Source organism: Macaca thibetana, chromosome 15 (assembly GCF_024542745.1).
Source record: "Macaca thibetana thibetana isolate TM-01 chromosome 15, ASM2454274v1, whole genome shotgun sequence".
NCBI classification, from domain to species: domain Eukaryota; kingdom Metazoa; phylum Chordata; class Mammalia; order Primates; family Cercopithecidae; genus Macaca; species Macaca thibetana.
The window spans coordinates 26330771-26347049 of NC_065592.1; the positions used below are offsets into that span (position 1 = coordinate 26330771).

Below are 16279 nucleotides of genomic sequence, written 5' to 3' on the forward strand. Positions count from 1 at the left end.
GTCCAGGGCTAGCACAGCGCTGGGCACTACCAGCTATGACGGAGGCAGCATGCTCCACCTGCTGCCCCAGGCCTGGATCGGACTTTCCAGTTCAGCCTTACGCTTTTAAAAATCAAGAAATCGCTCATATTTGAAAAATCAGAAGATCTGGCCTCACTGAGCCCACAGTCCCATGTGGAACAATCAGTTAGAGCAGAGTGGTGACCAGCCTGTGTGGCAGGGCACACGCTCTCCTCACCAGACCCCTACACCATTCCCACTACTCCCTGCACAACCTCAGCCCAGCCCAACCTGTTTCCTCCCTCCCTGCCCCACAGACAAAAATCCACAGCAGCAGCAGCAGAGACCAAAGGCTTTCCCAGGATGTACTGGAGTCCGCCCTCTGCAGCCAAGGGAGCTAGAGCAGCCTGGCCCACTCCAGTCAGTCTAGAATAAGGAGTAGCACTTGCTGCCCCAGGTCACAGTAAAGCACACAAGCTTCGAAGCCAGGTGGCTGTGCTCAATCCTGCTCCCCTGCTTATCAGCTGGGTGAGCTTGGGCAACTTATTTCACCCTCAGAGTCTTGATTTCCTCAACTGTAATAACAGTGCCAAGCTCACTGGGTTACAGTGAGGATTAAATGAAATGCTCTAAGTGAAGTCTTTGGAACAGTGCCTGGAACCTAGTAAGTGTGTGATAAAAGTTAGCTGCTAACTCGTTGTTTTGTTGTTGTGATTTCTCCACTTGGAAAAGCAAGTTTGGGAGTCAGGTGCCCCGTAGGACTCTGGGAGTCCCAGGCTTCACTGTATTCAGGAGGTACTCCAGCTTGGCCACCAACTCACAAATCATTCTAATCATAAGGAAAGACAGAGAGAGAAACAGAGAAACAAGGCCACCCCCAGGAAGGAGAGCAGAAGCTGTAATGGCGATGGGAGGGGTCCCTCTTTGAGGGCACACTGATGGACACACACCCCTCACCCTGAACAAGGGATGGTGCCCAGGTTTTTTGTTGTTTTTTGTTTGTTTGTTTGAGATGGAGTTTCGCTCTTGTTGTCCAGGCTGCAGTGCAATGGCCAATCTCGGCTCACTGCAACCTCCGCCTCCCAGGTTCAAGTGATTCTCCTGCCTCAGTCTCCCAAGTAGCCGGGATTACAGGCATGTGCCACCACACCTGGCTAATTTTGTATTTTTAGTAGAGACAGGGTTTCTCCATGTTGGTCAGGCTGGCCTTGAACTCCCGACCTCAGGTGATCTGCCCACCTCAGCCTCCCAAAGTGCTGGGATTACAGGCATGAGCCACCATGCCCAGCCTGTGCACAGGTTTTTATCACGTCCCATCTAGTGGGCAGAGGGACAAAACACAAAGTCGCTAAAAAGTCAGGGGTTCCTGGACCAAGCAGGTGGGAAGGAAACTCCAGAGCAGTCAGGGGAAACTCCACACACTCCTGGGCCCCTTCTAAGGCATTCCTGCTACTGCGTGGCAACTACCAGGTCCTCAGTGACCTGGGTGCCCAGCCTGGTCCCGGGCACAGGCCTCCTTCTGCTGCCAGCAGCCCTGGCCGCGACGGGGGAGCCAGTGGCCTGACCCCAGCTATACCTCAGGGAAGCTCCCCACCAACGCGCACCCACAGTGTCAGAGGAAAAACTCACCTCAGAAGGTTTCACACTTGCTTCCTCCTCCCACCGCCTGCCCCTTCTCACTGAGCAAGGTGAGAAAAACAAGTTGACTCCCCCCATGCCCCTGACAAGTGACCACTGATCATAGACGAATCTGGGGGCAGTGCTCAAACCACCATAACTCAAACCACTTCCTGCCTCTTCTGTGAGTCACATAGAGAGGAGTAGAATGAGCATGAGCTCAGGATGGGCACAGGAGGAACAGACACAAGGAAGATGTCACATAGCTCCTTGTCTGATCTGGCCCTGCACATCAGCCCCAGAGGGGTGTGTGCTGCCAGGCCCTGGACCCTTTGCTTAAAGCACCATCCTGAGTCTCAAGATCCTCACTGAATTTGAGTTGGATAAGACACCCAAGCTTGATCACTGACTTCCCAAGTCAGAGACAGTCTGTGTAACCCTGAACAGCTTCCTTCCTTCTCTGAATCAAAGTTTTCTCCACTTTGAAGTGGAGATAATACTGATTGCTGCCTTGCTTGCCCCAGGGCCAGTGGGAGGTTCACACAAGAGACCTGACGGAAGAGAGCTTGGTGGATTGTACCACAGTGTGAGTAGTCAGGGCATTATCACAAACCCTAAGCCTCCAAGTAATCCACCTATCAGGGCTAGTAGAAGGACAGGCAGGGCTGCTGGGTCTCAAACTGTGCTGTGAATGAAACACCATGGCCAGCCTGGATCTAGACAGTCTAATTTAACATGGTCAAGCCTAGAGCAGAGAAGGCAAAACCATGCAGGACTGACAAGTAGGTGACTGGAGCAAAATAGACCAAAATTAAAGATGGGTACCCTTTGTAGATGCCAAAATCTGGGTCCTGGACCCCCAGTCTCAGATTAAAAAATTGATTTCTTCCCTTCTCTAGCTCAGGAGCCCAGGGCTGTCACAGAATCCTCACCAAGGGCCTCACCTAAAGCAACCAACACATAACTCTGCCTTCAGAGAGGAAAAGTTCGCTCAGCCCCATTTGGTAGACAAGGAAACTGAGGTCTGGAATGGCAGGGTGACTGGTCATTTGGTCAGTAAATTATACAAGGCAGGATTAACCCAACCCATGCAGCAGTCATGCCCTCGTGTCCAATCTCCACCCACCCCTGGACAATATGTGGCCAGTGGGAGTGGCTCTGGCTCTGCAAAACTGATTTTTTTTTTTTTTTTTTTTTATAGAACAGTACAGCTTGCAACCCAGTTACCGAGCTCTGTGAAGGCAAACTCATTTACTTCCCACCTGCTACCGATATCTGGTCCAAACCCCCATATCACCCTTTTTTCCTCCAACACCTGCTTCACTGACCAAATACAGTAATTACAGGGCTCTGCTCCCAGATTCTGAGGCGAGCCCTGGCAGCCACCCTGCCCTGACAGTGGCAAATCTGAGGCCAGGTCACCTTTACAGGGCAGGGACAATGCCAAGGACACCAGCAGCCCTGGGAAACATGCCAACCACAGCCGGGCAGGCACTCCAGGCTCCGGAAGGGCACCAGACCCTATTCAACTCAGGATGGCTTAACTCTCCCTTCTATTCAACTCAGGATGACCCAATACTCCTGAAGGGCTATGTCTTGGCAGCCCAGCCAGAGGAGGGGGACTGAGAAGCCAGCACCCTGGTGACAGCCTTAACCTCTGGACAACCCCAAGTGTGTTTAAGGGAAATTATGTGCCTTGAATTTCACCCTTTCCTCTGAATCCTAAAACTGTGAGCTACAAAGACTTCATCCTTGGTAAAGAGTGAAGATTTATTATTATGAAGAATATATAAAGTCAAGATCTTAACACAATATATTCAAAGAGCTACCATGGTTATTAATATCATCATCATTTCCTCACTTGTCCCTTTCCCCATGGCTCATATGACTGTGCTCTTGCTGACTTACTATGTATTATACTCTCAGAGGGGAATGCAACATGGATACAGACTAGGAGCACAGCAGGGACACACAGAGGTACCTCTAAAACTGAGAAGGGATCAACCCCAGACACCAGCTGTGTGCATGGGCCCACTCCAGGCAGCACACTTCTCCAGTCCCCCTCCTCCACGACCAGACTCCAAAGCCTCAGAGGCAACCCAAGTCATTCTCCTTCAGTCAGTCACACAACCAAAATTCTACTGAGTATCTGCTATCTGCCAGGCCCTGCGTCCTGCACTGGACCTACACAAATGAGCCAGGCCCAGTCCTTAACCCTGATGAAGTCCCTATTGAGCAGCGGCATCTCCACTCTAACCTAATGTGCCAACCAAAAGCTTTTTAAAAACTCATCGTTGATGGAATACTACTCAGCCATTTAAAAAAAAGGAATGAATTAACGGCATTTGCAGCGACCTGGATGAGATTGGAGACTATTTTTCTAAGTGAAGTAACTCGGGAATGAAAAACCAAACGTATGTTCTCAACGATACATGGGAGCTAAGTTGAGGATACAAAGGCATAAGAATGATACAATGGACTTTGGGGACTTAGGGGGAAGGGTGGGAGGGGGGCAAGGGATAAAAGACTACAAATAGGGTGCAGTGGATACTGCTCAGGTTATGGGTGCACCAAAATCTCACAAATCACCACTAAAAATCTTACTCATGTAACCAAATACCACCTGTACCCCAAGAATCTATGGAAAAATAAAAAATAAAAATAAAACTCATCATTGAATTGCTGTGGGACTTCTCCCCAGAAGGAACACAGATTTATTTCCAACTGACCAGGCTCAACTGCCCAAATGCCCTAGACCGGAGAGAAAGAAGGTGTCTTCCATCAGCGTTCCTGAGCCTGATAGGAGTGCTTTACACACGCAAAAGGCACAAGCACTTTTCCAACTACCCCTATAAGCATCGCCTTCACACCACTGAGAGAGGAACAGCAAGGAAAAAAGTCTATGAGTGGCTAAGCAAAAGCCACTGTCAAGGAAGGCGGTCCAGACACCAGATGGACTTCTGAGTCAAAGCTCTCTGGCAGGCACTTGAAGGATCTCAAGGATTGCCCAGCCAGCTTCAGCCTCAAGACCGATATCTCAGCCTTCCTGGGAAAAGAAAGTGGTTTTGAGCTCAGCCTCCATCCCGATTTTAAAAGCCAAAGAAGAAGAATCCATCCAACAGCAGAGACATCTGTGCATTTCAAAGACAGCTACCCTCTGTATAGCATCTCTCAGTATACAGGCAACTACTCACAACCATTCTCTCATGGGATCCTCCCAACAACGCTCTGAGGTAGGAATTATTGACCCCATTTTATAAATGAAGAAACTGAGGCTCAGCGAGGGGACATGATTTTTTTTTTTTTTTTTTTTTTTTTTAAGACAGAGTGTCTCTCTGTCATCCAGGCTGGAGTGCAGTGGCATGATCTTGGCTCACTGCGACCTCCGCCTCGCAGGTTCAAGTGATTCTCCTGCCTCAGCCTCCCGAGTAGCTGGGACCATTGGTGCGCACCACCACGCCCAGCTAATTTTTGTATTTTTAGTAGAGAACGGGGTTTCACTGTGTTAGCCAGGATGGTCTCAATCACCTGACCTGGTGATCCACCCACCTTGGCCTCCCAAAGTGCTGGGATTACAGGCATGAATCACCATGCCCAGCTGAGGGGACATGATTTACTCAAAATCACATAGTTAGAACTCTAACTCAAGACCTCCCAGCTCCACGCTCCATGACTCCCTTCCATGCAAGCTCAACCACATTGCCTCTGGCACCTAACATATATCAGCTGCTCAGTAAAATTGGATGAATCTCAGTTGAATGCCTGAGGCCTGGACACACTGTCTCTTAAATTGCCCTGGTAAGATCCCCTCTCCTCCTTCTTAGTTCTGGCTTCAAGGAAGAAAGACATTGGTTCCGGAGGGAGAGAAGGTACCACATGGAAAGAGAGTCTGTGTCGATAGGCTAAGTGACCTTGACTCCATTGGAAAGGCCTCAGAACTCAGGGGCAGAGGCTGGGCCAGGCCTTAGCTGATCCTTGATGTCTCTCTGAGCTAGGAGGGCATGGCAGCAGCAGGAGACTCACCTTCGGGAATGGTATCCTCCTGGTACACAGGCCGGAGCAGCTGCAAGGGAAAGACAGGAGAACAACCTCAGCCCCAGGAGCAGGGCAGGACAGCCTAGGAGGCTGCTGGACACAGGGGCCCCAGGGGAGAGGAAGTGGAGCACCTCAGGGCACAAGAGAAAAACAGCAGTTCTGGTAACCAGCTGAGGGAGGAGGCAGGGAGAGAACACAAAATCCCAGAATATTCAAGTTAAAAGAGGCTTTATGGGTCATGAAGTCTAGCCCCTTGGCAAGTCCCCAACTTCCTTTACAGCAGCTCGTTCCAAAGTGCATTCCATGGAACACTGAAATGGTAAGACGGTACCAACCACGCCCTCAAGGGTGCCCCCATCAGGCAAGTTTGGGAAATGCGGTGTTATTTGGGTGACACCACCTGCTGTAGTACAGGATGCCAGCAGAGCCTCTACTAGGCTCCTTTGCACTGGGAATCTCCTAGATGAGGAAGAGAGTACAGGATATGTCTCAAGCTTATCTGACCTCAGAACACCTTTTTTCTAGAGTATCTCATGGGACTAATATTTTGGGGAGTGCACTCCATCATCCCACCACGCAATCATGCAGTGTCTGCTTTCACCCCTCCTATGATGGGGGCTCACCACCTACCAACACAGCCCATTCCACTGGGGAAAAGCACAGGCTGGTAGAAAGCTCTTCCTTCTGTGAGTTGAAATCTTCCAGCCTGTGCATGCCCTGCTCTCGGATCTGTGCCCTAAGGCCACATAGACCCATCCGTCCTCCCCACAAAGAACAGCCTTGCAGAAGGCAGAGCTAGCACATACTCCATCTCCTTGCCCAACATCACAGCCCCTCGCAGGCTCCTCATCACACAACTTTGGGTCTTCAAGTCTTCCTGGCCTCCCACAGGGACCCAATACCCTTCACCTTCCCCACACCAGCTGTCCATACCTGGCTCCCAGGATTCAGCGGGGCCAGGATGATGTAGTTGGGGTCGGTGGGGGCAGTGGCACGGGACAGTGCAGGCAGGGTGTGCTGGCCTCCACGCTTGGCCACCTCGGTATAGCGCTCCCAGCCGCCAAGCAGCAGCCCATCAGAGCTATCACATACCAGGTGGCAGCTGTGGCGCTGCTCTGGCCGTGCCTGGGCCCCATGGGTACAGTTCTTCTCCCTTTTGTTGGGGGGTGACTGGAGGTCATGTGTCGACTTGCAGGAGGCCCGCCGCAGGACCCCACCATCTGGTCCTGGCTTGACCTGGGGGACCATGCGCCACACGAGTAGGATGATCTCACTAGGGCAGCTCCTAGAAGTTGGGGGATCACACAGAGAGGTTGAGCCTGGGGAAAACCAGTATCAGCCAGAGTGAGGGCCCACAGGGCAGGGAGGATGATGGGGGGAAGAGGAGGCAGATGCGGCAGGGAAGCCCCCAGTGTTGGGGCAGGAAGGGATGCAAGAAGCCATTTAAACAAGAGACAGCAAATGGGTCGCCTAGGTCAATTCCTATTGATGGGCTGAGAAGGACCCTGAGGTCAACGCCAGGTTCAACAGGAAAGAGTTCCATACTCAATCCATGATGCTTGTCATAAGCAAGATATAAGCAAGTAAAGCTCGGAGATTCCCTAAGTGCAAGCCCTCATCTGGCATTCCAGAAGCAGACCTAAAATCAGGCCATCGGGGTTTTACCCTAGGGGATCAAAATTTGGGAGACTCCAACATTTTCAAGAATAATTTTTTAATTGCGCAATTGAAACATTTGCAACATCTTCACGTCCTTAAATAACAAATGGACTTAGCTCTAAGGTAGCAGAAATAATTAGCTAAAGCAGAAAGCAACCCCCTGGTGCCCCGTCCTGAACCACAGAGTCTGAGAGCATCTTCCCTGCTGTTTGCTCTGGAATCCGAAAGTGCTCTGAGCCTGAACCTTCCATTCTCAGGCCAAGAAACAGATTCCTTGAGGAGCAAAAGGAATTGTCTGCTCACAGCTGGGCAAAGGAGGGAGCAGCAAGAGCTGGGCCAGGCAAGGCAGTGTGCCCAGAGGTGGGGAGGGTGTGCCATCAGTCTGAGGCCCCAGGCCACCCGCTGCCCCCTGTCACCGGATCTCGTGGGCCAGCTCCACACATTTCCAGTGCTCCACAGGCCTCTCGTTCAGCTGCAGCACTGTGTCCAGCTGCTGCAGCCCTGCCCGTTCTGCCGGACCCCCTGCAGGGACAAAGAAAAGCCATTCAGGGGCCCCTGAAGCCCAAGACCCCTTCAAAGGACCTGGAGTCCTTTGCTGCCATGGTGACCTCAGACAAGGACCTCCCTTTTTTTCTAAGTTTGTTCATCTGTGAAATGAGGGGCTGAACTTGGTGCCTCTTAAGAGTCTTGAAAGAAGGCATCTCCTTTGCATTCCCTTCTCCCTGCTTGCCTCCCCTACTGCTGGCTCACCTCTCTGCAGTCCACCCTTCCACCCAGGCCCTTACCCCTCCCCAGAGCCTCCTACTCCATTGAGAACCTTCCCTAGGGCCAGGCTCCCACACTCCATTCATTCCTTCTCTGTCAATCACTGTGCACAAACCTCATGCCCACCCCTGTGCAGGCACTGCACACACCCTGACCACTGAGCCCTGGCTTCTGTCTTTGAGATGCTCACTCTGTGATTAACAGAAATCTTCACTTGTGAAAAGTAGGGAAGGATGGCTCTTTTTAAGCGCTGATCAGGCTCAGGATAGGATACAATACCAGCTTCAAATAGAGTTCACAAATGACTCTCATTTTCCCATGCAGCCATTGCTGAAAATATAGGTTTAGTTCCTGTTCAAACTGATTGGGAAACAAAATATAAAAACCTATTTTCATTTTGATAAAAACAACAAAAAAAGTGGACATATTTTATAAATGGCAGTTTCATCTATGGTCACTTAAAAATATTTTGAAAAGCCAGGACACTTTGCTCCAGTTTGGGGCTCCCCTTTTAGTTCCAGCCTCTGTTAGCAAAGCCCATATGTGTGGTGGGCAAGGGGAGCTGGCATCCCCCTGTCACTCACTTACCGGAATCCACGGCCTGGACTCGGACTGGAGAGTCACAGCAGATGGTGAAGCCAAAGCCGTCCTTTCCCCTCGGAATGGTGATCTAGGACACAGTCCTGCCCAGTCACTGCCAGAAGCTGGAGGCTCCGGCCTCTATCCCAAGGTCAGGAAGCCCACAGCCCACCCCTGCCAAGAGCCACCCTCCTCTCCAAAGGAATCAGAGCCACAAAGGAGCTGGCCAGCCCCTCAGTGTCCCTATCTCAGCCCAGACAACTCGAGCACTGGGTTGTGGGCCAAGCAGGAAGGCCAGAGCTCAGCAGGTAAACCCATGCCAATGTGGGGAGGGCCTGGGATGGACAAGGTCTTGGAGAAGCAAACCTTGACATCCTGAGCCCCAGCAGCTCAGCCCTTGACCCAAGGGCCCATCAGCACTGCACAACTCGGCCTCACCTTTGATCTACTGTTTTCCTGGCTCCCTTCTTCCTTTCTCACAGAAGTTCACAGAGCATTAGCCTGGGGCTGGCCCTGTGCTAAGGGCCCAAAGACAAGACCAGCCTGGTCACTGCTCTCCCAGAGCACAGAGGAGGGAACACTGAGACACACTCACTCCATCTCAGGCCAAGGGTCAGAGGAAGAGAGCTGGGGTTCTGGGGGCCAATCTGTGGCCAGGGCCCCAAGGCATCCAGTGAGGACTCCCAGGTAAGGGGCAGGTAAGGTCACAGATAGGCTTCCTGTGACCTGAACTAGCCACTGACTCATGTGCCTGCTGAGGCCCATTGGCTTGACAGGTCCACAACTCCTACTTTCAGAAGTCCATGAGAGGGCCTTGCCATCTGGATGCTCTTTTCTTTTCAAATTGGCACACAATTATTGAGCTCCTACTGCATGCCAGGCTCTGCAGACGTACAGAGGCACACAGCCTTGGTCTCTGGCTCCCAGAGGAGCACGAGGGTACACAAACCTCTCCACAGCAAAGCAGGGCACAGCAGGCACTAAAGTAAGCAGGAGGACTGGGCCATTCTCAGTCCTTTATGCTCCGACTGTGGACGCCATGCTTGGCACACGATAGGAATTCAGCAAAGGCTACTGTAGGGAGGACAACCTAGCAGTTTCCCACCCACAGGAGGATGTAGGGTGGTATGCCAGCCAATTCTGGCGGCTAAAGGCAGCACAAATCGGAAAAGGGATTCAAGGGGTCCCAAGAGACCCCCTAGAGAAAGTGGGACTTGGGGTGGGCCCTAGTGAGGCACAGGGAAGGGTGTCCCACACAAGTTGAGAAAGAGGCAGCTCAGCAAGCCTGGAAAAGGTCAAGGGTGCCGGCCTTGTCAGGAGATTTCTGTCTCCTTCCTTTGAGGGTTGTCCCTGCAAGACTGGGCACCTGCACTCATTCACCTGCCAACCATCCCAGGGCCAGGCATGAGGAAGGTGAGTGGGAGGGAGCCCAGAATGACCAAGGGCCTTGGAAGCTGCAGGGACCTCTGAGGCTCTGCTTCCCACCAGCCCCGGGCCTGGATTCAAAGCGAGTTTGTAAAACAGGAAATCTGACAGACAAGGGGAAGGGGGAGGAGGCAGGAAAATACCCTGTTCCCATAAGAATTCTGGGAAAACACGCAGCTAAGACAGGAAGAGAAAAAAATGGAAAGAAAGAAAGAAAAACAAACGCGGGTGCGAGTGTGGAAAGCTGGGGGAAAGGAGCAGCCACTCATTGCCAGGCCCGCCTGAGGCCAGGGAAGACGCCAGGAGCCTGGCCCCCTCCATGGAACCAGCGAGGATTTTTTAGGGGTCTCACAAGCCAACCCTCAACCCAAGCACAAGCCGGGGTCCCAAAGCCCATCCAGCACTTCCCCACCCCTACCCCACCCAGGGCCAAAGCCTCCTGCATAGAAAACCCATGCCGGCACCCTGGGCTCTGGATGGCCAGTTTTGGGGCAGTAGCTGGAGATTGGGGTCTGGGGAGGAGTGTGCTCCAAGAAAACAGCCTCCTCCTCCCAAACCCAGACCCCACATCCAAGCAGGACTGTGGGCTGGGGCCCCTTACCCTCCTGTGCCAGCCCAGACCACAGTCCAGCCAGCTGGGGGTGTGAAGGAGGGGAAGAGGAGAGGGTGCCAGGAGGCAAGCTCATCTCCTAGTTCGGAGGAAGCAGAATTTATGCTCTGTCCACCATGATCACTGACCACATTGAGAAGGTAGTGTCCAAAGAACCTGACCATCCCTGCAGCCCCCAGGGAAACGAGTACACCCATTTTACAGAAAGGAGATAAGACCCCAAGTGCCACCCCCTCCACCCTCCTGCTCTCCGCCCTGCTCTGACTAGGAGGTGAAGGGAGCAGCCCTGTCCCGAGTCCTTGGCAGCTTCTGACAGAGCCTGTCCTTCCTGCGGGTGGTTCTCACTCTTTCCTGTCCAGGGCAGGAACAGCCACTGCTCCCAGGTCTCACCCATGCCAGCCCCTCACTTCTGCTCTCCTGCCTAGTTTCTGCTCCTCTGTCCTGCCTAGACTGTAATCCCCAAATGCTGCCATGTATTAAACATCTCCTAGATAGATATGCACAGCAGACACTGAGCCAGGCTCTTCGCACACATCATCCCATTCACTCCCACGGCACCATCGCTGGATTTCATTATCCCTATTTTACTGACTAGGAGATAAAGGCTCAGAGAGGAACAGTGACTTGCTCAAAAGCTGCAGCTAAAGAGGAGCAGAGCTAGATTTGAGCTCAGACCTGACCAAAAGCTTGCTGCTCTCAATTCTGCACTGGTTTCTAACACAGAAACCATCTTGAACTCTGAGTGTCTGAGCCCTAGGTCTAGCCCACAATTGCTCCTGGCCCCACTCTGATGGCGAGCATGCCCCATCTTCTAGCCCATAGCCCCAAGGTGACCAAGAACTTCTAGATGTCCCATCCAGTGCTCTGTCTCACCACCCTGTCATCCAGATGCTAGTGTCGCAGGGGCTGCTTTTCCCAGCTCCAGGAGGGCAGGAAACACAGAGTGGGGCCTGCAGGGCAGAGCCTGAGAGCTGGGGAGGGCTAGAGAGAGAATACTGGGTCCCCTAGCAGGCAGGTGGCAGGGGAGCAGAGGCCCCTCTGGGCATCCTCCTGGGACCTAAGCACTGCCTGTCAGAGGAGTCAGGACCCACAGTCCAGTCTGGTCATTAAAACAAATAGAGGGGCTTCTCTATGTGATTTTTTAAAAATCAGAACAATTTCAGAACTCCCTTCCAGATTAGATATCACTTGCCTTCACCATCCCGGATCCCATTCCTATTTTATTTTATGAGAAAAAATGGTCCATCGTAGTTCTAGAAGAGACACAGGGGGGCTAATGGGATCATCATGGCCCACTCTGCCCCCTTTCCAAGACCGGAGGCTAAGGCCAAACCCTCACTGTAAAGTTGGATTCCAAAGCCAAAGGAATCCTGAGCCATAGTGAGGCATCAGCAGTAGGGGGGAGGAAAGTTATATGTATGTACATAAACACAAAAACACCCGACCTCACATACGAGCACACGCCAACACACACACACACAGGGGGCAGAATGGGCACTGCTGTCCCGTCAGAAGCAGGAAAGTGAGCAAAAATACAAACTCTGCTCCCAGCTGCTCTGCAACCACGGCATTTTCAATCTCACACCCACAGCCCCTCCCCAAATAAAAAGAACAGAAAGCTAGCTGGATTATCTCACCAAAAACACCACCCAGCCAGTGGTTAGTACTCCACACAGAGCTGGGCCCTAAAGGGGCCTTGGGTCCAGCTCCTGCCTCTATCCTCCTCCCCATATCCAAGTGAGCTTGCAGGGAGCAGGAGGGGGTAACAGAAGACCTTGTTGGGAGCGAGATCCTGCTCTGATGGTCCCTCTACCCCCACCCCTGAACACTCCACAGGCTCCCCACAAGAGGCCAAGCACCCACCTGGCGGTAGCGGCGCTCCGAGCACACCTTGCAGAGCCCATTGAAGCGGTTCATGGCTGCGGGTCCTGCCTCGGCTGCTGCCCCATGAAAACCCAGCTCTCCCCCAGCAGTGGGAGCCCACACTGGACCCGTCAGCCTGGCATGAGCACCCTGGGAAGCCCGCCCTACAGAAGAATGGCAGGAAATCACCTCTCACCTCCCCAAGCCCTGTCTGTGCTGTGTGCCTCTGCACGATAAGCCTGAAGGCTTCCTGAAACCTCAGAATGACAAGGAAGAGGGAGAGTTTTATATTAAAATTCCTGTCAACTAGTTAGTATTCCCCGGGCCCGGCGGGGAGAGGGCGCCTTTGTTCTGGCTGCATTCTCTGCCATGGGCCACTTTGTGATTCCAATGTTCTCACAAACACCCCTCACTGGAGGAGAACCCAGGCAGAAAACGCAGCTGCTCTATAACAACACCTCCTCCCCCTGCAAGTCCCAGGGTCCCTACTGGAAATCCAGGAGACTACCCCAGCCTAAAGAATCCCAGGACACCTTGGGGGGTTACACTCACAGACATCCCATCTCAAGACAGGGAACATAAAACATTTGGAGTCTGAAGACCTGCCTGCCACTTGGAAACTACTTAAAAGTCAGTTTCGGCCAGGTGCAGTGGCTCATGCCTATAATCTCAACACTTTGGGAGGCCGAGGCAGGTGGATCACTTGGGGTCAGGAGTTCGAGACCAGCCTGGTCAACATGGTAAAACCTTGTCTCTACTTTAAAAATACAAAAATTAGCTGGGTGTGGTGGCAGGCACCTGTAGTCCTAGCTACTCAGGAGGCTGAGGCAGGAGAATCACTTGAACCCAGGAGGCAGAGGTTGCAGTGAGCTGAGATCATGCCACAGCACTCCAGCCTGAGCGACAGAGCAAGACTCTGTCTCAAAAAACAAAAAAGTCAATTTATTTGTCTTTTGTCCATGGAAGTGGGTTGCTGTCAGGATCTGGTGATACATGGACCATGAAGTCAAATGTAGAAGGGATTTCCAGGCCATCAGACAATCCAGCCTCCTCATCTTACTGACAAACAAACTGAGGCCTGGAGAGGTTATGATCAAACAGCAGGGTAGTGTGGGGCTAGGACCAGAACCCGGGTCCTATTTCCTGCCTGGCAGTCCCAGGATAGCATCCTGCAGAGTAGCACATGGTGAGCCCAGCTGCTTTTGCCCATCTCAGAGCCCCTGGGGAAGCCCAGCCACGTACTCAAGTCCTTGATGACAGAGGGTTCCTTGGTTCAGCCCAGCTTTTGTTGCTGTGTGACTGTGGGCAGGTCACCCAGGTTTCTGGGCCTCCATCTCCCCCACTGCACAGCACAGGAGCTGAAGAGATGGACTCCGGGGGCTCTCCCCGAGCCACAGCCAAGCCTCTGACAAGGACACCTTCTTTGCTGAGTCCCACAGACATCTCTGAGCACACAAGCTCAGGAAAATCCAATACACCTCAGAAAAAGGCCCCCAGGGGCTTGAGGCCTGTGTGCAGAATCCAGCATGCAGCAGGATTTTACAAGCCACCAAGAAACCTATGATGCTGGAGGAAGCAAACATGGTGTTGACACCCATGTAATTTCCATGAATCATGAGGGAGACCCCCTGATCACCATGCTCTCTGTGCGTGGCAAGTAGAGAGACAGGGGGAAAGGTCTTTGCAGTTCCCCACAGAAGGCAGAGGAAAGCTTCTCAACTAATGAAGCCACAGAAAACAAATCTGACAAGTTACTCCTGGCAAGTTTCTCTGTCTAACCCAGTCGCAGCTAGACACATGTGCCTGGTAAACTGAAATTACTTAAAACTAAAGTTGACACTCAGTTCCCCAGTCACACCAGCCACATTACAAGTGCTCAGTAGCCACAGGTGGCAGGTGGTCACCACACCGGCCAGCACAGCTCTAGACTGCTCCATGGGGCAGGGCCTTGGACAGGTCCAGAAATGCATCCCAGCACCCAGCACAGGGCCCAGCCCTAGGTGTAAATATTTAATGAATGATGAATAAGTGAATGACTTGAGTCAGTGAACGTGAAAATGTTTGGTACATTGTAATATGCCGATATTGTGTAATATGTAAGATACTATTAGGAACTACAGCAACGTAGTATATTCCCAGCTAGGCCATGCACAGGAGGCAGTGTGCCACAGCACACTGAAAAGGCAGCCAGCCCTCACTCAGAGCCTGCCTTCACCACCTGCCAGCTGTGTGGCCACGGAGAGGGCCTAATGCTCTGAACCGCGTATGTCCCTCTCATCTGTGAGATGCCGAAGTAACACCTGCCTCAGAGTGGGCAGTTAAGATTAGGTAAAAGCACGTGGTATACAGGGGCTAATGAATTGCTGGGAGTTTGTTTTGGCTGGAATGCAGTGGTGCAATCTCGGCTCACTGTAACTTCCACCTCCCAGGTTCAAGCAATTCTTCTGCCTCAGCCTCCCAAGTAGCTGAGACTACAGGTGTGTGCCACCGTACCTGGCTAATTTTTGTATTTTTAGTAGAGACAGGGTTTCATCATATTGGCCAGGCTGGTCTTGAACTCATGACCTCAAGTGAGCCACCCACCTCAGCCTCCCAAAGTGCTGGAATTACAGGCATAAGCCACCATGGCCGGCCCTTTTTTTTTTTTTTTTTTTTTTTTTTTTAAATTGAGACAGAGTCTTGCTCTGTCGCCCAGGCTGGAATGATCTCTGCTCACTGCAACCTCCGCTGCCCGGGTTCAAGTGATTCTCCTGCCTCAGCCTCCCAAGTAGCTGAGACTACAGGCGCCCACCACGTCTGGCTAACTTTTTTGTATTTTTGGTAGAGACAAGGTTTCACCATGTTGGCCAGGCTGGTCTTGAACTCCTGACCTCAGGTGATCACCTGCCTCAGCCTCCCAAAGTGCTGGGATCACAGGCGTGAGCCAGCATGCCTGGCCAAGTAATTCCCTCTCTTATTTGTTAAAGAAAACCATAGATCCCCTGCCATGCCCTGCAAAGAGATGGAATGAATTTTGGAGAATTCTCCCAACTCCTTATGTGAAAAAGGCTCCTTTCCAGACTTTAAGCCCTAATAGAGTGAGAACCCCTTGGTCTCAGGTTCAGAATCACAGCTGCCCCCTGACATCAAGCAGGTCTAACCTGAGAGGGTGATTCAGCCTCAGTCCCAGGGGAAGCAGGGGGCCAAGAAGGCCTGTGGGAAGGGGAGGACTCGGTTTCTAGAGGCCCAAAGTTAGTAAGATCCAGATGCTTGTATTTCCAGAGGTGGGTGCCTGGCCCTTTCCCCACCCCTGCCACAATCATGGATACCCCAAGAAGAGCATTTATTTCCTGTAATACATCTCAGGAAAGTCAAGAAATCATTCCTTCCAAGTGCGTGACTTGCTGAGTTTCAAGCACCAAATGCTACCCCTTTAGGGGTTTCCTGGGCCCAGGGGCTGACAAGGAGGAGATCCAGCCTCTGGAGCAATGCCCTAGCTTGTCCCCACCCCTACCTTTAGTTTCTTCCCATTCTCAGCGTCCCCACCTCCTGGCATTCTCAACAGTGGGTCTGGAAGGCAACAGAACAGAATCAGAAAATGCCTGGTGGCATAGAAGGCTCCCCTCCTCAGACCACCCAGAGGACAGTGCCGGGAAACAGGCCCATGGGTTTGCCCAGGACCACTCCTGGCCTCAGGATGTGGGGACACCTGAGGCTCGATCCAGACAAGGACTCAGGAGCCAGGGC

General features: G+C 52.2%; 4 protein-coding genes across 10 annotated transcripts in view; 2 read left to right on the forward strand and 2 right to left on the reverse strand.

Moving 5' to 3' along the window:
- ZNF618 (zinc finger protein 618) overlaps positions 1 to 16279 on the reverse strand; it is a 562788-nt gene that overhangs the window by 530786 nt on the left and 15723 nt on the right. The window lies entirely within an intron of this gene.
- The window catches only part of POLE3 (DNA polymerase epsilon 3, accessory subunit), a 353914-nt gene that overhangs the window by 255536 nt on the left and 82099 nt on the right, over positions 1 to 16279 (forward strand). The window lies entirely within an intron of this gene.
- Positions 1 to 16279, reverse strand: part of RGS3 (regulator of G protein signaling 3) — a 133210-nt gene that overhangs the window by 81883 nt on the left and 35048 nt on the right. For 5 of the 7 annotated variants that reach the window (XM_050760975.1, XM_050760974.1, XM_050760973.1 and 2 more), the window contains 5 exons: positions 16047 to 16102; positions 8665 to 8746; positions 7728 to 7833; positions 6586 to 6937; positions 5641 to 5680 (listed from right to left, as the gene is read on the reverse strand). In XM_050760975.1, the coding sequence (XP_050616932.1) occupies positions 5641 to 5680; positions 6586 to 6937; positions 7728 to 7833; positions 8665 to 8746; positions 16047 to 16102 (636 nt within the window). Of the gene's footprint in view, positions 1 to 5640; positions 5681 to 6585; positions 6938 to 7727; positions 7834 to 8664; positions 8747 to 12553; positions 14171 to 16046; positions 16103 to 16279 lie in introns of those variants that run through there. The other 2 variants (XM_050760977.1, XM_050760984.1) reach the window with 2 other exon arrangements.
- The window catches only part of CDC26 (cell division cycle 26), a 258302-nt gene continuing 243563 nt past the window's right edge, over positions 1541 to 16279 (forward strand). The window contains exon 1 of the mRNA XM_050761054.1: positions 1541 to 1550. The gene's annotated coding sequence lies outside the window, so the exon portion shown is untranslated. The remainder of the gene's footprint in view (positions 1551 to 16279) is intronic.